The 25,945-nt window shown below is 32.2% G+C and overlaps 1 protein-coding gene across 2 annotated transcripts; it reads left to right on the top strand.

The window, feature by feature from the left end:
* The first annotated feature begins 1,091 nt into the window (after positions 1-1,091).
* Positions 1,092-24,655, top strand: IntS1 (integrator complex subunit 1). Of its 2 annotated transcripts, XM_085812202.1 has the most exons (3): positions 1,092-1,252; positions 6,127-7,195; positions 15,486-24,655. In XM_085812202.1, the coding sequence occupies exon 3, from the start codon at positions 15,497-15,499 to the stop codon at positions 21,833-21,835; it is 6,339 nt and encodes a 2,112-aa protein (XP_085668328.1). In that variant the 5' UTR covers positions 1,092-1,252; positions 6,127-7,195; positions 15,486-15,496; the 3' UTR covers positions 21,836-24,655. The 2 variants fall into 2 exon arrangements, with proteins under 2 accessions (XP_085668328.1, XP_035215176.1); XM_035359285.2 differs by lacking the exon at positions 6,127-7,195.
* The last annotated feature ends 1,290 nt before the right edge of the window (positions 24,656-25,945 follow it).

Here is a 25,945-nt window from a genome sequence, read left to right as displayed (position 1 = left end):
GGACTATTTTACCTAAAGAAACTTTTGTCCCCCTGAACACTTTGCGTTTAGGTGCACTTACTACTGTCTTATTATTTAATCCAGGATATTTAGGACGTTTAGCTATTTTCAGGTAGTATCTAGAAATAGAAATTAATCCCATTATGTTTGAAAGCTTGATGGGAATAGACCAAGGAGGTTAAATATTGCCTATATTTAAAAAATAATGAAAGTTTCTGTAAAATCCCATTTCAATTCATAGTTTTATATCATATCTTACTAAAAAAACATGTGTGTTTAATTTAAATTTTATGTATTTTTAAAAAGAGGTGCTTCGTATGTAAGAATCAATTTCAAATGCTTACTTTTACTTACACTAGCGGAAATTAGCTCCCAAGAAACATACGCTTATTAGCGTCTGGACACCGCAGACTAGACCCCCATAGTCGCAAAAACCGCTTCATCATATCCCATATCTCTGATAATTCCTTTACTGAACTTGATTCGGCCTTCATTAGTTTCTTGACTCATCAGCTGTTCTTCCGATTTGGTTTTCTGCGTCTTTTTTCCTTTTCCTTTTTTCGGCTTCGGACTCCTCAAGAACTCCTCTCTCTTAGAAATTACCGGCTATGAAACCGTTGACCTTTCCGAGTCTACATAGTCACTGTAATCGTCGTCGTTGAGATCCGGTGTCTTAAAGAAAGACATTTTGTTACCCTATAATACTAGTCAGAAAATACGTTATCAATACGCTCAGCACAACTTCGCTGTCCGCCTACGTGACTGGGACAACTGTACTGAATCGAATCAAAGAATTACCCCGGATTACAACCTTTAAGTCTCTATCCTGAGGGAGTATAAATGAGTGGTGTTCAATTCTGGCAGCACAAAGTAGTCTAACAATGACTTTGTAGTCATTAGCATCCTTTGCAAAAATTTTAATACCTTAAGGGGTATTTTTACTCATGACATCTATGTTTCTCTAAATGAATGTGTTTCTTAAATTTTGAGAAATTTCGGCTGGGCGGAGCTTTCACAGCCGACTGTTATAGAGTTGGCTGTGGGAGCTTCGTTGTGACGTCGGCTTACGCATGAAGTGACGATCACGTGACCTCCCTGCGCGTTCGGGGATCGAGCGCTAACTGATAGATTATATTTATATGAAACGTTTTAGATATTGGGTGGTTTGAATGTTGTATCCTGCGTAATGTGGTGGGATTGAGTATATTATGAAAACTTAGGTTAATCTTTAAAGTTTTTATTTTCGTTATAGGTAATAGTATTTCCTTTCATTTCTTTTTTGTATATGTCATGCTGAAATCATTGTATCTGCAAATATAAATACAGTTTCTCACATTAGTTTTCGGACACTTATCTGATCTCAACCTTGATTGATTTTTGAGCTTGTATGGAAAATTTTCTGCATTGTAACTCCGCAATTTGTTTTTGCTGTTTTATTTTATGGATTTTGTATTTGTATGTGTTCTTTTAGAATGCATTTTGTGTATAGCATCTTGACTATTTATAGTATTTTGTATCGTATTCTACTCTTTCATCATATTACCTATGGTCATTTTTTTTAAACTCACTTCAACAAGAAATCAGGTAGCTTTTTTCCTGATGAAGAAGGACCTATACCGGAAGCACTTCCGCAGAGAACCCGGTATATGTAAACATCGCCAACTTTGGCGATAATAGTGCAAACCTGGTAACCCAGAGGATTTATACTATTTGCTTGTTCGAAGTTAGCAACCATTCCTCTTGGGTTAATTTTGTTGAATTATCACTGTCGTTGTTCGCATGTGTAGATTTATATTATTCTTCTCTTATTTATTATTATTTTTACTGAATTTTTTAACAACGAATAGATAGAAATATTTTCGAAGATAGATGCCCGTTCTCGGTTCGGGATGAAAAGAAGAAAATACGGCGGGAGGGGTGAATGCTAATTTGTAACACGGCTGTTCACGTAGTGTTCTTAATTATTAACAGCTCTAAGAACCATGAGATTTCCAACCTCTAAAATAATTTGTTTTCGTAGGCCGCAAAAATGTGCATGTGCATTTTAAATAATTAAGTAATGCTTTTATTTTTATTATTGGTTATTGTCATCTAAAATTATGAGAATAAATCAATTTTTATGGCGTAAAATTTTAACAAGATAATATATTATTAATGCTTTTCTAACAATAACCTTTCAGATGATGGTAGGTGTGACATAAATAGATGATTAAATTGAAATAAAAAAATATTGATTATCTAAGATGACTGAATAGTTTGATGCATCACCATGGTCATCAAAATTAGCAAACCGCTGCTGGCGTAAGGAATATATTGTTTTCTGTTTTAACTGGAATTTAAGACAAATTTTTTTCGTAAATCACGTTTAACCGGTTAATTTCAGTAGATTAATACTAATTTATATTTTTAAATGAATTTTTAATTCCGTTATAAATGCTGATAAAGTGTCTTATTCTTAATATATTCTTTTTTGAGCTAACTTGAATTTAATACAAATTCATTTTTGTATATCACGTTTAACCGGTTAGTTTTACATCTACATGCTTATTATCTGTGAATTTATACTACCATATGCTTAATATATTGTTTTGTCTGCTAACTTGAATTTACATGCGCTAAAAATCACGTTTACGGCTCGGCTCGTCGATGATTCTTTGGATGAACCGCGAGCTTGGCGAGTAAAAATGCAACGGCGTCAACGGGTTCTTTCCCGAAGCGCCAACGGGTTCTCTGCGGATGAAAACCCCCCATTCAAAATCCATAGAATTCTTGACTAATTCTACGCCAAACACTTAATTGTTGCCAAATTTATGTTCCATTAAGAAGAGTATATATATATATTTCCGGGTCATCTATATTATTTTCTACCCAAACTATATTTTTATAATTTATGTTCCATTAAGAAGAGTATATATATATATTTCGGGTCATCTATATTATTTTCTACCCAAACTATATTTTTTGTACCAGGAGCACGTCCCCAAACCATAATGCCTCTACTTTTATGCTGATATGTGGAGTTAAAATTTCGGATTAAATTTTGGTTGATCTTTAGATCATGGTAACTTGGCGATTTTTTGGCGAAAATTTGGCGACCAACTCTCCTACAGCAACCCTCTATTTTTTTTTCCGCCGCCATTTTGTCTTCACGAAGTAAAGACATGTTTCTTTTCTTTTTATCTACTGAACACTTCTTCCAACAATCTACTAACCGAATTACACTTATGCTAGAAATTTTATCTAACAAAACTGCTTAATCATGACAAATATTCACTGCAAAATTGGGAAAAAGTGCACAATACCATACTCCTTACGCGTTTTTCAAAATAACACATACTCATAAACCATGTGCACGTCGACTTATTTTTACTTAAAAAAAATCCCAGAATTACACAAAAATGGCATTGCGCACACTCTTCACTATATCCTTGTACACTGCTTTTTTCTCATAAATTAGAACAATTTCACGAAAATACTTGACAATTTTCTGAATCTTTAAACCCGGTAAAAAGAACATATATGAAATTACCTGATCGCGAAAAAGTATGTACCCTTTCCAAATATGAACATTTCCACATATAAAATAAATAAAATATCCAAAAACTTTTACCTCTAAATCATCTATTATATTATAAACGTCACCAACGAATTCATACCGCAAGCATTACAAATACTTAGTGTCAAATATTTAAATTATTTCCATGCACGTTTACTTCAACTAAAACATATACCAAATTCCTACAAACATAAAATTCACAAAATAACTATCATTTAATTAAAATATCACTAAACCATGTACACGTCGACTTATTTTTTACTTAAAAAAAAAATCCCAGAATTGCACAAAAATGGCGTTGCGCACACTCTTCACCATATCCATGTACACTGATTTTTTCTCATAAATTAGAAAAAATTCACGAAAATGCATGACAATTTTCTGAATCCTTAAACCCGTTAAAAAGAACATATATGAAATTACCTAATAACGAAAAAGTATATACCCTTTCCAAATATGAACATTTCCACGTATAAAATAAATAAAATATCTAAAAACTTTTACCTCAAAATTATCTATTATATTATAAACATCACCAACGAATTCATACCGCAAACATTACAAATACTTAGTGTCAAATATTTAAATTATTTCCATAGTGTCAAATATTTAAATTATTTCCATGCACGTTTACTTCAACTAAAACGTAAACGTAAACTAAGCGTACGAGATTTAAACTGATGATCTATAATCCGGAATCGCCGAAGTCCCGACGAGTCCAGATTAACGACTTTTGACTGTATATCCATTTGTCTAGAAGACGTTCTGTATTGTTTACAGTGGATTGGGGTGTTTTCTGTCAATTTAATATCATGTGTTATTAAATGATTTTTTCCAGGCTTATTAGAAAAGATGTTAAAAAACTTCAGCAGCAGATCATGTAATTCTTAAATATGTTGTTCATTTAGCTTATCACTTAAGGAACTGTTTTCTTTAATGTGCTCAAAATTGAACAATGTTGGTTCAGAGTCAATTGTTGGGAAATTTTCCTCCATATCATCAGTTTCAGACTGATCTTTTGTAATCTGAAGGTTAACTAATTCTGCTTGCGTATGATAAGGTTTTAGCATGTTAACATGGTAGATTTGAAGATCTTTTTTTCCTTCGAAACTCGCAACATAATTAGTTTCGGATAATGTCTTCTCAACCTTCCCATTCAACTGCTAGTCTGTTTGGTTTATCTGTTGGTACGACTCATACTAAATCTCCTTCAGAGAATTATCTTTTAATAGCTTTGCGATCATACCACACTTTTCTTTTGGTTTGCATTTCCAGCATTTTATCTGTATCTTTGCATTTTTTAAACCAATTTATCAATTAAAAACATATTCAACAACATTATTTCCTTCATCTTCAGGATTCATCCATTATTCATATAATAATGTTACAGGTGTTTTAAGATTTTGGCCATATACTAATTCTGCAGGTGTAAATCCTGTACTCTCGTGCATTATTCTTCTTAAAGCAAATAGAGCTGCGGGAACTTGCTTCTCCCACTCAGGGGCTGCTTCGATACATATTAAAATTCATTTGATTGTTTGGTGAAATCTTTCAACATGGTTGCTTTACGGATGGTGTACTGAGCTTCTAGTTACTTTTATTCCAAATTTTTCTACAAATTCAATGGCTAGATTGCTCATAAATGAGATACCTTTAAATTTTCTTGGTGTGTATTTCTTTCGAGAAACCCATTCTACTAAATACCGGGTGCCCATAATTAAACTGACAGTGCTCACAGTGTTCTGTAGCGCGATCTGTTTGCAAGAACGACGCTACATTTTGTAGGAAGATTAAACAAGACGGGGGACGAAGGATTCTGCGTAAAAACAAATTAGTTCCAAAAGTCACCCCTAGGGGAATATTTGGCGCTATGTAATAGAGTGTTAATGAATGTAAATTAATACGGAATAAAATTACCTTTTATTATGCACATTTTCTGATTTAGTTCAAGTGAAATATGGCAACACTTTTAAAAAGCGTAAAATCTACATAAACACCGATAAAGTCTCGTGATATGCAATATCACGTATGCTGAGCAGAAGAAGTTCTTTATTCAAATTTCATGTTACATCCATTTGCACAGTGCCAGCTGCTTGTGTTTTAAAAGGCAATGTGTTACATTTCAAATCAATCGGATTGAAAGTTTATGTGCAATGTCTCCTTTAGACAAGCGTGCGTTACTGGTCAAATTCTTTTACCTCAACCAGTGCAACACATCAGCCGCTCTTCGTGCTTTTAGAACGCACAAAAAAATGCGTAAAGATAACGGTCCTGTGTGAGTTAATGGGCTAAAAGCAATGGTTGCGACGTTTGAGAAAACAGGTTCTCTGAAGGTTTAGTCAGGCAGAGGACGAAAACCTGTACCACAGGATACAATCGAAGCAGTTGCCACGGCGATTGTCGACAGAGGACCAGACAATATTGCTGCCACCTCTAGTGCTCATGGAGTAGCTCAGAATATGGATATGCCTTACAGTACGGCTTCTATCCGTACAAGATCAACCATGTACAGGAGTTACTCTACCCCAACCATAATAAGCGATTGACTTTTGCTCTAACCTTTCTTGCAGAATGGAGGTGGATGATGCTTGGCCGTGGAAAATCTTATGGGGAGACGAGGCCCACTTTTACCTGAATGGAACTGTGAATACCCAGAACTGCCGAATTTGGGATGACAAATCACCACATGCAGTCACAGCAATTCCCTTACATTCACCAAAGGTAACTGTTTGGTGTGGGTTCACAGCGGAATTTATCGTAAGTTCATTCTTCTATGAGAACTTTACCCTGACAGGACCGGAAACCTGTTCTGTTACCTGAGAGAAATATCGCCACATGTTGAACAGCTTTCCGGCACTTCACCAAACATTTGAACAGTCATTCCGGCACTTCACCAAAGACAATGCGTGGGGAAAATCATTTTCATGCAAGATGGAGCCCCTCCACACGTTGCTGTACAGGTGCAACAGATGCTACGACAGAAATTCACTACAGAGTCATTAGCAGCTACTTTCCAATTACATGGCCACCTCGGTCTCCTGATCTTACCCCATGCGACTTCTGGCTATGGATTTTAAGTCCAAAGTCTATCAAGGAGTGGTCCAGGACCTGGCTACATTGAAGGATAACATATCACGGACTGTACAGGAGATTCCTGCAGACATGTTATTTTCTGCTGTTGTGCATACTGTGCACAGAATGCAATATGTGGTCCACAACAACAACAGCCACATTGAACCTCATTTGAATGCAAAATAAAAGGTAATCTCTGTATTGATTTACTGTTACTATGCTGTTACTAAAAAAAAATGGGCCTATTTTATAATCTTTAGTCTATCAAATAGTTCTTTGACAGTGAAAATTCCTTTTTTCCTTTCTTAAATTATTAATCGTTTCGACACGACAATTAGCCAGAAATTAATTAATTTCCATTCACTAGTATTTTCAAAAAAATTTTAACAGACGGTTTCACTCCAATAAGACCACACAGAATACATCCTTCAAGAATTCCGAGTCCCACCCACTATCATAAATTACTTCACCCAAGTCTTACCAACTGATATTATTCAAAGCTCCCGCTGGCACTAAGAATTTTCGGAAACACAGAGAACACTTTGCCCACTCCCCACTAGAAAGAACGTAAGTTAGTTAATACTTTTTCTGGTCTTTATATCTTCATGTACATTCACTTTTCTTATTATAATTTTTATTTTTATTAATTTTTACAAAGTTTGCATTATTTATCTTATTTTTTGTAATTTTCTAATGTTTATTTCAACTACTTTGAATTCTATTTCATAATGCCAATTTCCAATGTTTAATTTTTACAAATAATATTGAACTCAAATGCATAAACACGAGGGTGTCGGGGGATGGTTACTCGAACATTATTGAAATTTACTGCAGAAATTGCTTTTCACTCAAAATTGAATTGGCTAAAATGCTTAATAGGAATAAGTTCTTTGAATATCAGCATTGGTTCATAATCCCTTCTATTCATGGAAATTTTTAGCCTGACTTTAATTGCCGGTTTGGCTTAGCCTTATTGCTCGAGTAAAGATGAAACACCTTCGTATTTATTTATTAATTATTGTTTATTGAACGGGAGTTGGTTTGTTCCCCTTGAAAAGTCAACTAATTTCTGATCAATGACAATGATTACATGCATTTAATTTAATTCTTGCCTTTAATTTATTCCATTTACAATTGAAATTTTGTTATTCATGATTTATTTCCACTCCCCGTTAAAACATTTTTCACATTTTACTTTCAAGTTACTTCAAAACATCTTTCAAAATATAACTTGCTAGTATGGATTCACTCTTTTAAGGTAATCCTACTATAATTAAACTTAGGAGCTAATATAATCATTTAATCAATATTGTTTAGTAAATAAATTATATATATATATAGAGAGAGAGAGAGAAAGAGATGGCAAATTAAATGTAATTCAATTGATTGCAATTAATGAACTGAAAATTAACAAATGGTTAGTTAGAAAAATGTACCTTGCATACACATTTTCAAGGTTAAAAGTCACAATCAGATTAAGGAAATTTTAATGCCTAATTGGAAAATAAAATATACTTAATTTTGAATAACAAGAGGTGTTCTACTATTTGTGACAGTTAATTTCAAGTTATTGCTGCATTAAAAGGTCTGAAACTGGTAGAATAGACAGTGTCTGGAGCTGAAAAAGAATAAGATATTGAAATTCTTCATACATTACTAAATTGCCAGGTTTAATATCGCTTGCTTTAAAATGGATGTCATACCTATTTTTATTTACATTATGATAATCATAGACCTTTTTTGAGTAATTTTTCTAGCTTCTTCAAATGGTGGGTATATTTCTGATTTTCAAGTATGGGATCGTGGCATATTTTCCATACATTAAATAAGATAGTGGAAATTTATTTACGGAATGTCATATATTATGGTATTATTCTGTAATCTCAGGCAACAATTTTGTTCATGCAGTAGTAGTACCTTGATAAGAATTTAATTTACATTTTAATCTAGGTGTAATGGTTTGAGTAACCCTCTTTCAAATTTAGCAGTAGTTAATAATTGTGTAACATTATTATATCTTAAAAAGCATATAACTGTGCAAAAAAAAGGGGGGAGAGACAGTTCTATATCTCCCGTTCTGCTTGGCTGATTTACGAAATGCAAATTGTATTTTTCCTGTCTCAAAAGCACAACTTTTGCTATTAAGTTTTTTATTAGATTTGTATATAGCATTGTCCTAGTATAGATATTTTGGCACAAAATCTGGACATTTTTTGAAATGGCATGCCAATTTTTTTCCATATTTTGATTCTACAATCTACATTATTCCTAAATATTACATTTTGTAAAATTTAGTGCGAAATTTACAGAAAAATTCAAAAATTTACCTTGGCAGCTTTTTTTCAGTTTGCGCCATGAATAATTTACTTGCCGAACTTTTTAATTTATAGCAACCAATTTTTCTTTTCTTTATTTAATTGTACAGGAGCAGGGGAAAAATATTATTCATAATTTTCAAATCATTTTAACAAAGTGCATAAACAACATTTGGCATTATTATCATTCATAACAAATATTCCAAATTTTAAAATGTGCCAATATGTAAATTAAAGTACATCTTAGAAAATGTTGAATTAAAATACACAGGTATACATAGAAAGACATCTACTTTAAGATGATGGTAAACATTTTATAGGTTATAATACAAAAATTTTTTCAAAAAATTAATAAAAATTATTTAAGAATTTAATACAGAATACAATTTAGAATACAAATTTAAAAAATAAATTTTAAAAATGTGTGATTTTTATTTAGAATAAACCTAAATTTTGAAATGTGGAAGGAGGAATCAAAAAAGTTTAATAAGAAAAGGAGATATTAATAAATATATACCAAATTCAATAAAGTGGAGGAGATGAAATTTTTAGAGCTAATTTTTTAGCAACTCTGTGGTTGAGTTGCTAATTTTTTAGCAACTCAGCCTTTTACAAAACTTGACATTCTGTCATAATTTGAATCGTAGAAAAGAAATGTGGAAAAAAATTGGAATGTTATTTCAGAAAAAGTCTGATTTTTGTGTCAAAATATCTATGTTAGAATAATGCTCTATATAAATCGAATATTTAACCCAAATCGTGCTTTCGAGACATGAATAACACGAGTTGAATTTCTTCAATCGGCTCAGTAAAGTAGGAGATATAGAAATGTCCTCTTCCCCCTTTTTTTTAAAATTTTTGTTATTTATTTATTTTTTGCGCAGTGTACATTTTGAAGATGTTAAAGCAGCATTTCTATTTCTTAAAATTTTCTTTGGGGTTTGAAAAATTTGTCTTAAACAATTTATATAAGTATCAGTAGTTACATTTTTAAAAGTAAACGTCTGTATATAATGAGTAGCATGATGTATAATAATGTGAATATATTTTTAGTAGAATAATAATAATTTAAACCATCAGTAGTATCAATAGATAATAATTTGAAAGATTCACTTACGGATGGTAAGCCAAACCTGGCTTACCATCTGTAAGTGACTGGGCTGATTGAAGAATTCAACTTGCATTTTTTATGTCTTGAAAGCACAACTTTATATATAGCACTGTTCTAATATAGGTATTTTGACACAAAAGTGAACTTTTTTTTTTTTTTTTTGAAGTGATATGCCAATTTTTTTCCATATTTTGATTCTATGACTCAAATTATGCCAAACTGCCGAGTTTTGTAAAAAAAGTATGAGTAGTTTTTAAAAAGTTAGCTCTCAAAATTTTATCTCCTCCATGTTAATTAAATCTGATATATATTTATTAATATCTCTTTTTTATTAAATTAATTTGATTCTTCCCTTCATATTTCGATATTTATATGGAGTAATTTTTTTAAATATACAGTGTCTCACAAAAGTGATGGGACACTTGTGCTTTACAAAAGGAAACTGTAATAAAATAAATTAAAAAAACATGTAAACATTTTTTGTGGGTGTGTTTCATACTTAAATTTAGTAACAATTATTACATAACATACATTTTCTCAAAATATTTAAATATTAATTTAATAAAAATAGAATTGTTTAGAACGGAGCAAAAAATGGCTCACATAAGTGATGGGACACCATTAGATACTACTACGTACTACAATAAAAATATTTTTGGTGGTTTTTATTTTTACTCAAAAGCAATTGGCAATAATTTATAAAATAGTCTGCAGTATTTCTCTCCAGTTTGTTTAGGAATTTATGTGTTTTTTAGCTCTGTGCAGCTATGAATGCTAAACGAAAAGAAACTTTGCCTGAAATTCGAAAATTAGTTATTAATTTGCCTATTGAACGTGGAAAATCTATTAGAGAAATTGCTGAAACAGTTAACTTGAGTCATTCAACAGTTTTCAATATCATTAAACAATATAAAAAGAATCATATGATTCAGGATAAAAGAAGATCTGGCCGACCATCAAAGCTATCCAATGGAATAAAGCGAATTATCGTTCAAAATATTAAAAAAAATCCAAGAATGAGTGCTCCTAAAGTTGCTGCTGATTATATGGAGTAATTGTTAATCCTGAAACTATTAGAAGAGTAATTCGATCTGCTGGATATCACGGTAGAGCAGCCAGGAAAAAATTCTTCGTAAGTGAAAAGAATAGAAAACTCAGACTGGCTTTCGCAAAATCCAACATAAATAAGAATTCTGATTACTGGCATGAAGTTACATTTGCTGATGAGAGTAAATTTAATATATTTGGTTCTGACGGTAGAATCGTGGTGTGGAGAAAACTCGGAAGAATTTCGCAAACGGAACTTGATGCTAACAGTAAAACATGGTAGAGGAGGAGTTATGGTATGGGGATGTATGTCGTCCGCTGGAGTTGGTAATCTTGTTTTTATTGACAGTATAATGGATCAGTACAAGTATATGGACATTTTAAATCAAAATTTGAAATCTTCAGCACGAAAATTAAACCTTCATAACGATTTTAAATTCTACCACCACAATGACTCCAAGCACACTGCTTTGAACGTTAGACTCTGACTGCTGTATAACTGTCCTGAAATAATAAAAACACCACCACAATCTCCACAATTAAATCCCATAGAGAATATTTGGCAAGATTTGGAATCAAGAATTCGCAAACACACCATTTCTTCAAAACAGCAATTAAAATCGGGGCTTCAAGAAGAATGGGGTAAAATCACTCCAGAAATCACAAAAAAATTAGTCGAATCCATCCCAAGAAGATTAAATCATGTTTTAAAAGTAAAAGGAAATCCAACAAAATATTAAAACCTTTCAAAAAGTAAAATGTTTGGATAAATATTTGATGGAAAAATAAGTGTCCCATCACTTGTGTGAGCCATTTTTTGCTCCGTTCTAAACAATTGTATTTCTATTAAATTAATGTTTTAATATTTTGAAAAAATGTATGTTATGTAATAATTGTTACTAAATTTAAGTATGAAACACACCCACAAAAAGTTTTTAGATGTTTTTTTTTAAATTAATTTTACTACAGTTTCTGTTTGTAAAGCACAAGTGTCCCATTACTTTTGTGAGACACCGTATTAGCTGGGCTCTAATTCATGCATAATCTGGAATAAATTTATGGTACACATTAATACTGCTAAGAAATCTTTGTAATTCTTTAACATTTTTAGGAGGTTTTAATTTTTTAAGGACGTTAATATTCGCATTACTGAGTTAATAGTTTCCTACTTAAACAGCATATCCTAGAAAATTTATTTTCTTTGTAGCAAAGTGGCATTTTGAGTGTTTTATTTTTCCTTTTTCACATATTTCAAATATTGTTTTAAGTTTTAAGTATTGTGCTGTAAGTGTTCTTTAAAACTCTGGGAAAATACTGTAGTGTCTTCAAAATAATTGAAAGCAAATCGAATTCGGTATTTATTCTTTAAGATTTGCCAAAGAACTCTGTGAAAAACAGGTAGGGAATTTTTGCAATCCAAAAATAGTTTGTGTAACTTCATAAAGACTAAAATTGGTTTGTAAATGCCTTTTTTTTTTTTTTTTTTTTTTCAAGCATCTTCTTCATTTAACTTTATATGTCAATAACCAGATTCCAAATCTAAGGTAAGAAATACTTTTGTATTAGTTAATTGATCTAGTACTGCAGCTATTCTAGGTATAGGTTCAGAATCTGTTTTAGTAATTTGGTTAAGTTTTGTGTAATCAATACATAATTGATTTTTTTATGAAATTTCATCTCTTTCATAAGCTAATGTTACAGGAGCAGCATAAGGCCTAAATGATGATTTTATAATTTCTGGATATAATAACTCATCTGTTTGTTTTTTAATTTGATTATTATCTTTAGGGGATCCTTAGAGGTTCAATATTTATGCAACCTACATCATATTTACTTTTTGAAAAAAAAAATATTGTATTTATTTATCATTCAGTTGGTTATTTACACAGAAATTTTCACATTCATTTCTTGCAACATTGCTGAAACAGTCAAGTTTAATATTTTCTGATAAATATAAGAACTTATTCTTGAAAAGATTATCTAAACATATATATTTACTTATATTTCTTTTAAATTGATACACATCATAGTCGCTAAAATTCATTTGTTAGTTAAATAAGGGAACACACTGCAAGACCTCCAGATAGAGACGATAACTTCTGTGAAGTTTCATTTTCAATACAACTTAAAGTATCTTCAGAAATTATATGCTAATGTGGCTATTGATATCAGTAATAGTAAAAACGTTATTGCTCCCTACTTGAACACTGAATTTAAAATATTGTCATTTTTTAGGTAAAGCCTCTGATTTTGTGAATATTGTGGTTGATGATAATTTAAGGCAGAATGCTGTGAATTTGGATATTGATTTTGATATAAGATGGGAGTTGATGATAATATAAAGTGTGCTAGTGTGAATTTGGATATCTCAATTGTCGTCGTTGAACATTTCTGCAGACCTGATTTTAAGGCAAATAAGACGTAGGATATAGAATGGTCTTGGAGTAAGATATCTTGGATAATCAAAATATGGATGAGGATTTTATCTAGGAATGGTAAACCAGGGCACAATAGTGGTGCTTTGTGATAATTCTCAGGAGACTTGAGGTTGGAAATATTTTCCTGGCTAAAGAAATCCAATTTTGAAGAGAAGTAATATTGTGAACAGCTAGCAACATATAGTATTGCTCTGGTAATCCTTGAGTGAGGGAGTCGATTGAAATTTGATCAGTTAATTTCAATATAGAGCCTAATTTTAATTTTTGGCAGAAGTATTTATTAATATCTTTAAATTTATTTTAAGTTACTGAAACAAAATTGTCAAAGGTAACATGTTCTAAACTGGGAAAGTATGTGAGAAATTTATCTTTTAAAAGATTCTATATATCTATTTCAGCACACTCATGAGTATAGAATGTTAAATGCTTCTTCTTTCAAACAGTTAGAAAATAAAGCCAATTTTTCTGTTTTAGAAAGTTTTTAATATTTATTTAGTGATGCTTAGTACACACTCACAATGTGAGCACATAATCACAGATCACACCTTAACTAAGGTATTTCTCCCACCTTCCTTAGCATGCCTTCGTAGTGTGGTGGTCTGCATGCTAAGCACGTATTTCAGAGGTCCGTTTCCCGGCGTGTACGTTGCTCATTTTTTCATCTTTCCTGCTTTCCCCCTCAAAAAAGGCCTAATGTCTCTACAAACTCAGCTGGGATAATATTTCGTAATCACTTTTATACTCATTAAAAAACACTCAGAGATAAAATAAAGAAATTCATAGACCATATTTCAATAATTGAAAGATGTGCACATTTTACTAAGTAAATCTAGGCTGAGAATCCGGAAATCACACAGCACTTGAAACTGTTTTCCGATGCTGCTATATGCATGTATGGTGAAAGTTTATCTACAGAGAATATAGAATATCCTGCTGGCTGTTTTAATTGTAATAATTTTGGTAGGAGACAAGAAAACATGCTGCAGTTGGCGAATGGACTCTAAATCCAGTAGTGCTTCCCTGCACAGGTTCGAATCCTGTCGACAATTCTAACTTGGCATAGTAGATGATTGCACACAAACTGGTGTAAACGCCACATTTGTTGGGAGGTACTTGTTTAAATATGTTGTTTAGTGTTGATGGAACTTAACAATCTAGAATGACCCTACCATATTCAGTAAACATGAAAGCATTGGTGAAAGACATCAGTATAAAGGTTGTGTAATCATGCTGTGGGCGGGCATCATTCCAAATAGCCATATTGAACTGTACAATTTTTCCAGTGCAGCTATGAATGCGGTAATAACCTCCTCCCAATAGATGTTAATGCTTTTCTGCATTGCACTTCTTGAATGACTGATTATCTTGAGGGTGAGGGTCCATTGAGTGGTGTGGCCTACATATTCTCTGGATTTAATACCAATAGAAGAACATGTAAGATACTCTAGGACACCAACTTGCATCACTGCAGCCACTACCTAACTTTTTCTAGGAGTTTTATTGTGCTAAGCATCATGAATATGCTGTGTTTTGCAGGAACTCTTAAGTAATTTAATATATAGCTTATAGCTTAAAAGATAACTGTAAAGCTTTCATTTTAGTCAATATTTACACCTTATTCATTTTTCCTATGTGTCTGTAAAAATTTTAACACATTTTTTTTCCTACCTCACTTTATATTACATTTCTTATGTTCATATTTAAATTTATTGTTTACAGAAATAAGCAGTTCTGCATTTTGAAAATATGTCAGCATGTCAAAATAAATATCTTTGGCAAGTTCTGTATGTTTAGTTGTAAAATCTTTCAAGTTACATGAGTTTTAATAGCTGTTTTTTTTCCCCTGCTCAAAGATATATAACTGCAATGTATAAATAGATAATATTTGTATTTTTAACTATGCCTTTACTATTTACATTCCTGTTTATTTTTTATATCTCTTTCAGGAAATAAAAAAATGGATCGTGAAAAAAAGCAGTTAAAGAGGTCAGCAAACAAAGTGAAACCTCTGCATGTATCTGATTTTATAGCTTTGGGTTCGAAGTCATCAGGTCGGCAAAGTGATTCAAGTGAGCAGAAAAAAACAAAATCAACATTAATATCTGTTTCAACATCAGAAAGAAAGACTGATGTATCTGGACCATCATCATCAGTACCAGTGAAAAAAGCAAAAATTAGTTCTACTTCTAATTTAAAACGTGTAAGTTCTGCAAGCAAAAAAGAAACTGTGAAAAGTGATGAATGGGATACAGTAGCACTTGAAGTTGAATCCACTGATTTAGTTAACAAAGTGCTCGAAGCTGAAGATTGTAGTGATGATGAAAAAGTAGAAGCACTTTTATGTGGTGCTGTTAAAAAATTAAAGTCTAGTCGCTCAAAATTTGATGCACCTTTGTTCTTAAGTTTACAATATTTAGCAAAAACAAAACCTTTACTTTTCTGTTCTGAGTTAATAGTAGAAGCATTTTGCAGTTTATTAAAGCGAGATTTAAGTATTAACTTTAAAGCTAAAGGAAATAATTTAGTTCCAATTTTAGCTTCAAATATTCTTATGGCTGCTTATAAAGAAGAAAGTAATTGGCCTGAAGTTTTTGTCAAAGCTTATGTAGAAGATTCTCTTGCTGAAAGGGTGTGGGTTGATCATGACTATTGTAAAGGCTTTGTGGACAATATATTGACTGCATTCAAGACCAAATCTATTCCGAAGAATTTGATGATTCCTGATCGTTTGTTTAAACCTGAAGCATGTCCAAGCCCACCTAATATTGGAACAGATGATGATGAATCTTGCTCAAGTGTAAATATAGAAATCCAAGAAAATTTAGATTCTGTTGCAGTATTTCCTAGATATATGCACAGTGAAGAAAGTTTAACTCAGTATGTACTTGATGTCATTAGAGAACAAATGACTCGCCGTCAACCCACCGAAGTATCACGCAATACATTACGCTTTTTGGTGTCTACATGTGGAATAAGTGAAGTTCGGTTAACTGTTTCACAGAAATTGGAAATGTGGCTCCAAAATCCCAAGCTTACTAAACCAGCACAAGAATTACTGCTGGCTGTGTGTCTTAACTGCAATCAACATAATCAGCATGATGTTGAAGTTATTAGTCAGTTAATAAAGATAAGAATAAAAGCCAAGCCAATTATTAATCATTATCTTTTATGCATGAAAGAATTGATTTGCCAACATCCAGACAATTTAAACACACTATTAAAACATGCTATTTATAATGAGCTTTCTACTTCACGTAATCCAAACAACATGCAGTTGCTTTCAATCATTTTTCAACATTCACCTGATAAAGCAGCAAAAGTTTTAGCAGATGTTTTCTTGGATTTACTGTGTAATAGAGATGATTATCTTCGAGCTCTGCGTGGTTTGCTTAGGGAAATAGTTCGTACTGTTCGTCATGATTTGAATTTTTCAGTATTTTGCTCTGCACTTCTTCAAGAAAAAAAGGAAGCAACATTTTTAGAGTTAGAAATGCCACTAAAAGAAAGAGTATTTTTATCAATAACAGATTTAATAGTTCTGGCTATATTTCTAGGTGTAAGCCCTGCTGTAAAAGAGCAGTTTTCCACATGTTCCAGAGGTGAAAAAAGAGATCTAACTCAGCTACGAAATTATCAACTACAAGTGTCTAATATACAAAGGGATTCAGTGTATTGGCTATATTCTACTGTACCAAAACTATTTAAACCAGGCAGAAATGAATTTATCCACAGCATTCATAAATTACTCTTTATGGAACAAATAGAGCATTATTATAATAAAGATAACTGGCCCACAGAGAGTGAGCGAATGTTGCTGCTTCGTTTAGCATCTGAGGTCCCACTTCTTGAGGATACTCTAACAAGGGTCCTTATTATAGGACTTTCTAGGGAACATCCTCTTACTGCACCTGATGCATTAGAACTCGCTGATCAGTTAATCAAAAGAGCTGCTATGACTTACTGTGATGATTTTCCTGTTTTAGAATTTGAAAATACAGAACTTTGTGACCTTATTTTCAACTTATGTGCATATCATCATCCTGAAAATATTACACTTCCTCAAGGATATCATCCACCAAATTTAGCCATATCTGAATTATACTGGAAAGCATGGACTATGTTACTGATCATTATATGTCATAATCCAAGTACATTTGGTGATATGGCTTGGAAGACTTATCCCATGTTAAGAAATTTAATGGAGATGTGTATAACTAATCAATTTATCTTTCCGCCACCAACTTTGGCTCTTGGAGAAAAAGCCGAAGAAATAAAAAATAGAGAACTTCAAATGAGTCAGATGGAGAAGGATCAGATTTTGCTATTTGAAACACATTTAGCTGCTGCTTCAACTAAAGTTACAATCACTGAATCAAATAGTCTTTTATTATCTAAATTGATTTCCATGGATCCTCATGGCCCAGCACGGAAACCTCCAGCTGTGGTCCTGGAACAATTAAAAGCAATGAATTCCAAATTAAAATTGGGCGATTTGCTTTGTCACAGTCGAAACCCTGACTTTTTGTTGGACGTTATTCAAAGGCAAGGTACAACTCAGTCAATGTCCTGGCTAAGTGAGTTAGTTGAATCAAGTGCAAGTTCTTTCAACATGCTTCCTGTGCAGTGCTTATGTGAGTTTTTAATTAGTGATGCTGGTTCTGTAAATGACAGTAGTGATGATGGAGACAGAAGTTGTGTAAAAAAGAAAAAGAAACAAGAGCAACTACTATTCCATTTGCAAAAATTGTTACATGAGCCTGATAGTGAACCCCATGATACTATTGAGGTTATTAGTTATTTTATGAAGAGATTAAGTTCACAGCAGACAAGTGCCAGGACATTAGCTTTGAAAGGGTTAGATATGCTTTTATATCAACCAAATAAATCTCCAATCTCAGATGACGAAGACTTACTCAGAAAAAATGAAATCCATGAGTATAATTGGTTATCAAAAAGCATACCAAGTTTACCACACTTCGATGTTATTAGATCTCAAATTAGCCTATTTTTACGTCAAGCCTGCCAGATAGAAAATGATCCCCTGACTATAGCTTCATATGTGACATTTTTAGCTGTTCATACACCTGATCATAATCTTCAAGAATTTGCAGATTTGGCTTTAGATATGGCTCAGATGATAGTTGAGCGTCCTACCATAGTAAATACTATTTTGCCTTTAGAAGGAAACTGTAATGGACATGGCAGTGACTTTCTATCCTCTGTATCTGAAATATTTTTTAAATATTTATCTGCAGCAAAAATCCCATCAAAAGAAGTCTACTCTTGGTCAGAATCACAGGATCAAATACTAATTCAGTGGGCTTCTGGAGAATCAGCAACTATGCATATTTTAGTGGTTCACGCTATGATTATAGTTCTTACGTATGGACCTCCTGTTTGTGGCAGAAGATCATATTTTGATGCTTTGTTGGAAATTTGGTTTCCAACAGACGGTGAACAACCGAAAGCTTTCTTAGTTGATACATCGGAAGAAGCTCTTCTTCTTCCAGACTGGTTAAAATTGCGTATGATTAGATCCTCAGTAGGTGTTTTAGTGGATGCTGCTCTTAAAGATTTAGACCCATCCCAATTAGTACTTTTTATACAATCTTTTGGAATTCCAGTATCTAGCATGAGCAAGCTTTTGAGAACATTAGATTTGGCTGTGGAATTTGACAGTTTCTCTGTCGAGCAAGCAGTGTTAGATAAGTCTTATATGTCTCAGCTTGTGGAAGTCCAACACAGAAGAGGAGCATCAGGAGGCGTAAAATTTGCAAAATTGTTACTGGATGCAGATTCTACGGAAATGAATACTGATTGCGATACTGTGCTAAATCAGACACCGGTTATTCAGCGTGCTCCCCCTAAACTTCCGACAGCTATTGGGATTGAATCTGTTTCAATTTCTCTTGTCAAATTATTAGGATTAAATCCTGCATTAGGTGTTTTAAGTGCTAAACAAGAACAAGATCTTTTTAAAGGATTACAGAAGGCTTTATCAAAAGACATTTTAGATAAGTCATGCGATAATGGAGCTGTTAGTGTTTTCATTTTAACTTGTGAGCAAATTTTGAGAAGTGATTCCAAAATGGCCTTTCTTCAAGCATTGCATAAAAAATCATATTACTCATCAGTTCTGTTTAGGCTTGCCACAGCTTCTCAGGCTAAAGCTGATGTAAATAAAAGTCAGCTAGCTCAAAAGTTAAAATGGATTTGTCAGCAGATCATTTATTTTGTTTCAGCTACAAATTCCTCGTTATTAACTGTAGCATCTCAATATTATAATAAGCATAAACCACCAGAAACTAAAAAACCAGTACCTTGGAAACTCTTCATACAACAATATGCAGATAATCTTGATATCCAAAATATAATGAATGTAGTTCAGCTTGCTGAAACCAAAGATTCTTTGAGATTAGAGGAAGTAATGCAGTACTTGGTGAAAAATGCAATTTCTAACGGTGATACAAAACCTTTAATGAATGCAATGACAAATATTACTCTTAAACGCTTAACAGATAATGCAAGTCAAAGTATTCAGACATTTAAGCGTTCAAAATTTTGTTTTTTTGTTGATTGGCTTGAATGCTTAGAGCCAAAAATTATGAGTTCATTTCCACAATCACAATGCCACTTGCTGTTTTCTCTGATTGGTACACCTCACGAATCTATAACAGTTCCATTTCGACCATATTTACTTGCCTTACTAATTCATCAGTCCAGCTGGGAAATTCTTCATTATTACATTCAAACCATACTAAATCCAGATGCTGTAGAAATTAAATTTGATCCTACGTCTGTTCTTGATTTTCTGCATGCTTGCATCTACATTCCAAAAATCTGGCAAGGTCGTTACAAGAAAAAAAATAAACGAGGCAATGAGGAAGATATTTTAGCATTATCAGACTTTCAGATAAAATCAGTCATAAATTATATCTTAGAAGAAGCATTAATGAAATGTCCCAAGGAATCTTCAGCTTCCATTGCAAAAGGTATTTCTATAATAGAGTGGCGGATGAAATTGCTTTTGAAATGTTTAGCATTACGTAGATCTTTAATAAATTCATCTGTTCAACACTTACTTCAAATAATAAAAGAAGATGGTATAAAAAGTAAACTAGGCAGTGAATTATTACTTCAAACATATCATCAGATACCTGCTGTTCTTACACTTATATCAGATTGTTTGTCCTTTTTATCTGAAGGATCTAATGCTGCAAAGACAAGTCATTGCAATTTGGATGTAATTTCTCATACATTATTGATTTCTCTTGCTAGAACTGATTCAAGTAAGCACTGTATATCTAAAATGGCTCGTATAGAATTTATTTGTAAAAAAATGGCAAGTTCACATCCTGTGCTACTATTGAGGCAGTTGCCTATGATGACAGCTTTGTTGAGGGGCAGAGTTCATTTGGAATATCCATTGTTTCGTCAACAAAATCATGTTACTCTCTTTGGTTGTTTTTTAAGCATTTTAGAATTGTTGCCTCCCTTTTTGTTCAAGTCTGAATATTGTAGTGATTTACATAATATTCTTTCTTTATATATGGATGTCTTTCAAACGTATGGAACTCCTAAAGAAATTCTCCAGTTATTGAACAGATTCTTCTCATTTCTACTGCAGTACCTTGCTGCAAAACCTGCTTATGCACGGCAGTTTATTCAACAATATATTGACACTCTGCAGGATTTAGCATCACAACATCAAGATTTAGCTAGTCTTCGATCAATTCTCACAGGTTCTTGTATGCATTACTGGGCTGCTCCTGGAACAGCTTCAGGATCAGAGGAGAAAATGGAAGCCTCCATCCATGATGTCATAGCAGGTCTTCAGTTTCAGTCTAATGTGTCACAAACTCATTTATCAACAATCATTACTAGATTAACACAAGGTAGTTCAGAAGATATTTCTGTTGCATTACAAGAGTTGGAAAGTATATCATATAAAAAACCAGCTGTGTTAGAGCATGTAGTTGATAATTTGAAATCTCTGATGCATGATACCAATGTCCAGTTTCGCATGTCCGCTTTTAATCTTGTTATGCGTTATGTTAAAAATAATCCTAATCGAGGATTAACATTTATTTCCAGCTACCTTCAATGTCTAGAGAGTGAACGAGTTGATATTGTGCTTACTGCTTTGGAACATCTTCCAGAATTTGTTGTTCTTGTTCAAGAATATGCTACAGTTCTGTTACAGAAAACTTTTAGCGTTGGTATTATGAAAAACATAAATACAGCACCTCAAATTCGTGGAACTATTGCATATTTAGTAGCGCAGAGCGGCTGTTAATTGTAAATAGTTTCATATGCTTTTAATTCATAACTAACTCATATACCTTTTTTTCTTTTGTTTTAAAAAATAATGCTATAATAGAAAATTAAAGTTATAAAATAATGTCCTGGTAGTTTGCATATCGATATTCACTGTGGTATATTTTTTATTATAATAAGTGCATATGCATTCACTGTGATTAAAGGACACTTGCCATTAGTGGGCAAATTTTAAACCTCGTCCTTGAAATAGAATACTCCTTTAACCCTTTGACATGCACTATATTATTTTTATAATTTAACTAAAAACTCTAGAAATTTAATATTATGATCTTAGAGACATGTAATATATGAATTTAAAAAAAATCTCTCTTGCCCATTGTTCTGTGGGTGGTGGTTGCACCGTGAAACCAGCGTGCGTCTAGGACTTTGAAACTTAAAAATTACCTTTTTCCGTGCGCATTTCCAATAAATGACGAAATATATGACTTTTTAAAAAATGTATGTAAGAATTGCATTATATGTAAATTTTTTTACATTATTTCGCAAAGTAAATTGTCAGAAAAAATTAAAAAATAAACATTTATTTAATTTTTCTATAGCAGTGAAAATATAAGTACCTATGTAATAAGGACGTTCGGATAAATGGATAAAAAAACTCAGTCAAGTAAGGATTAAAAAAAAACTTTTTTTTTATATACTGTTCAAAGCATGTTTTGTCTTTTTGGTACATGCAAAGACCCACATTGCACATTTCGCATGTGTATCTTGAGGTTTCTTCCTGAGTTGGATCCTGATCTTGAAATTTCTTCCTTGTGCTACAAAATATACACTGCCTGGATCTAAATTTCACTGGTATATGTCCAGCATTATTTAGTCATCTGGCATATGAAATTTGTGGCATTATTTAGTCAATTTATTTTCATCTGACACATGAAATTTGTGGTTTTTTTTCTGTTAATGGGCTTGGTCTTTTTGTCTTTGGTACAGATCATTCATTTCCCATTCATATTTCGTCCCAAAATATTTAGAAAATATTTTTAATTTAAATAAAACATTTATGCAATTTCTATTTTTAATTATAGCAAAGTATATTTACATTAAATTTAAACAACGCGGAATAATTTATAAAATCACAATAAGCAAGTGTGTCTTGGGAAGTCAAGTCTTGGGAAGCAAGTGTGTTCAGAGAAAAATCTCTGGAAAAGAAGACCTTTTCACTGGGCAGGGACCTTTTCACTTGTTTAGTAATAAAATAACACTTTGGTTTGAAAGCCCTTTATTTGCATCCGGGTAAAAATAAACATTCCTATCTGAAAAGCAAACAAACGCCATTGTGAAGAACAGTGGTTTCAAGGCACGACCATTGAGCCTCTAGAGGATTGCGAGCATTGTAACACAATGCTCTAGTGGCTCAGTAGTCACGCCCTGAAACCACAAAGCAAATGCCATAAATATAAATAGGTTTTTTTTAATATGCAATTTTTATTGTTTATGGTAGAAATTATGATGTGCAATGAATAACTTTTGAAATTTAAAGTTGTTTGTGTTACTAAAAGGAAGTTATTTTGTCTCATTGAAAACAAATTTTAAAAGGCATCTGATTTGAAATACAAAGACTTAAAATATGTATGATTCTGCAGTCATTTTGTGTTATTTGTAGGTAAAAGATCAGTAATTAATTGATTTTCACTAAATTTCGGAAAGATGAGAAAAAAAATTTGAAAATTGGTGGGTTCAAGGTGCGGACCACCGCACTTCAAAGGGTTAGAGATAAAACTCGAGTCCAAGAGTTCTGCAAATGGGAAGTAAAAATATTATGCTATAGTGTAATATTTGCATCAAAGTAAGGAAAAATGGGTCATTGAATACAGTATATGAAAATTAATCATTGATTCATAAATCACTGAGTATTTTATGAATGATTTCAAAAATTGTTTGCATTATTTTTGCTAAAATTTTGAATGTTTTAATCTGAAGCATTTAGGTTATTTACAATTTAATAAGTAACAAATTCAGTAATGGAAATTTACTGATAAGTCAGGATCCTTAGCTAATGTAATAATTTTATTGCAAAATAAAATGTAAATTTTGCTATACAAATCATATAGTTTTATGGAATGGGAATTATACTAATATTTTTAACAAAATGTAAATATTCAGATAACTAATACATAAACTTGCATATTAAATATTATTCAACTGTTGATGTGCCATTTAATTTCAGAATGATAATATACTTTGAAGTATTATGTGTTGTGTAAATTCTTACAAAGGCACTATAAGTCATTTAAAATATGAACAAGAATCAAACATTTTGTACATATTATGGAATTATAAGAAAAAATGTGAAATTTGTAGACTGATATTTTGGATAATTGAAAGTTGATAAAAATTTCTGCTGTAGTATTACTATATCGATTACTACCCTATTTATAACACCATCCAGCAAAGTGCTTTAATGAAAATATGTAACTAGTATTTACTTGATAAGTTCGAAATTCCTAGTATAAAAGGAGATGCAAATAGGAATTTGGAACTTTTGATGTATTACTTTTAGTCCTTCAGCATTAAAATGTTTGTTACAGGCTGCTCATTTATTAAAATAATATGCATACTAAGCTAAATACTTTTATATTTTGCATTCAAAAATAAGTTGAACGTATCTAAAATCTGCAATAGCTTTAGGAAACTAATTTATTACTGTGCTAAAATTTCCACTCTTTCCAGTTTCTTTATTAATCTGTATTTTGATACCAGATGAGAGTACCTTATCTTATTTATTGGTTATGTATTTTAACAACCCATTACATGAATAAAAATTTATTATATTTTTAGATTTTTTTATTTATAACTTTGAAAGTTAGAGCGGAGTGAACTAGAATGCCATAATAGACTGCATTTACAATTTACAATCTAACCATGGATATTCGTAGAACTTATGAATGGTTTCATCGAAATTAAATTTAACAGCCCCAATAGTAAAATGTTTTAAATTTTAATCAAGAATTTAAGATCAAAGATTTTATAAAACGATAATTTAGCTGAAGTTTTAATTCAAAAACATTGTCTGGTTTCTCTAAGAGAAACATATCTTTAAATTGTAAATAAATATTAATGTCAATATTTCTATTTGTACATACTGCTTTTTAACAAACAGTAAGAATAAGGTTCAATAACAGTTCTTCAAACAATAAGAGAATTTCTCCATAGTTATTTTAAATCAAAGATACCATTTAATATTGTGTTTAATCTACAAAATTTAGAATTCCCATTCTTTAAAGTCGAATCCCGCGAACGGGCTGGCTGCATGGGTGTTTTCGTGGTTTTCCCCATGTGTAACGTGTATACGAGCCAGTTTCCCTTAGAAAGTCCTCCACGAAAGGCATCCCTCCTCTTAGGCAGATAGCCCTAGTGTGCTTTGCCATAATTAAATACACCACACCCATTCTTTAAAGAGCATATGTTTCAGTTGTCTGAAGTTCTTTGGAGAAAAAGATTGTGCCACCAGATGTATCATTAAAGTTATCCCTCAGATGGCAGATGGCCAGTGGAATTTAAATCAGGAATGCCCTGGCCAGTCCATTCTATGGATATCTTCTCAATCACACTTGGCAAATACTTACAGCTATACATTGTGAAAAACTCCAACTCTTAACCCTCTAAGCGGGAAGGCTGTATGTATACGGCTTAGAATATATATTGTGATATCTGTAAGAACTATATATGTGCGTATTAAAATATGTCAATGAAATTAAGGCAATATATCAAAAGAAAACAAATCCAGGTATGAAATACCAGGAGAGTTTTTGCATTCAAATCAAAAAAATAATTTGTTCTCATAGTAGTTTTTGAAAATTTGTGCTTTCTTAGGGAAAACCCTGGCTGCCCAGAGGGTTAATATTTGTTTTTCAGTATTTACTTGATGGCCACTGCTTCTAAGAATGCCTATCTTCTTTGTGTAGACATCAAGAATTTGATTTTTAAGTTCTTTGCAAATAAAAATGTGCATCTGGTCCAAGTACACTACCTGATTATAATGAGTAATTTCTTGGTACAAAATATTACAACAGGGAGTCTTTATGGCAGCAGTGAAGTCATTTACTCTATTGCATGCCTACCTGATACC

The sequence above is a fragment of the Stegodyphus dumicola genome, chromosome 2, assembly GCF_044657685.1.
Source record: "Stegodyphus dumicola isolate Sdum_Otavi_A_Nest chromosome 2, ASM4465768v1".
NCBI classification, from domain to species: Eukaryota; Metazoa; Arthropoda; class Arachnida; order Araneae; family Eresidae; genus Stegodyphus; species Stegodyphus dumicola.
The sequence above is the reverse complement of the archived record's forward strand: the minus strand, read 5'-3'. Positions and strand labels throughout refer to the sequence as shown.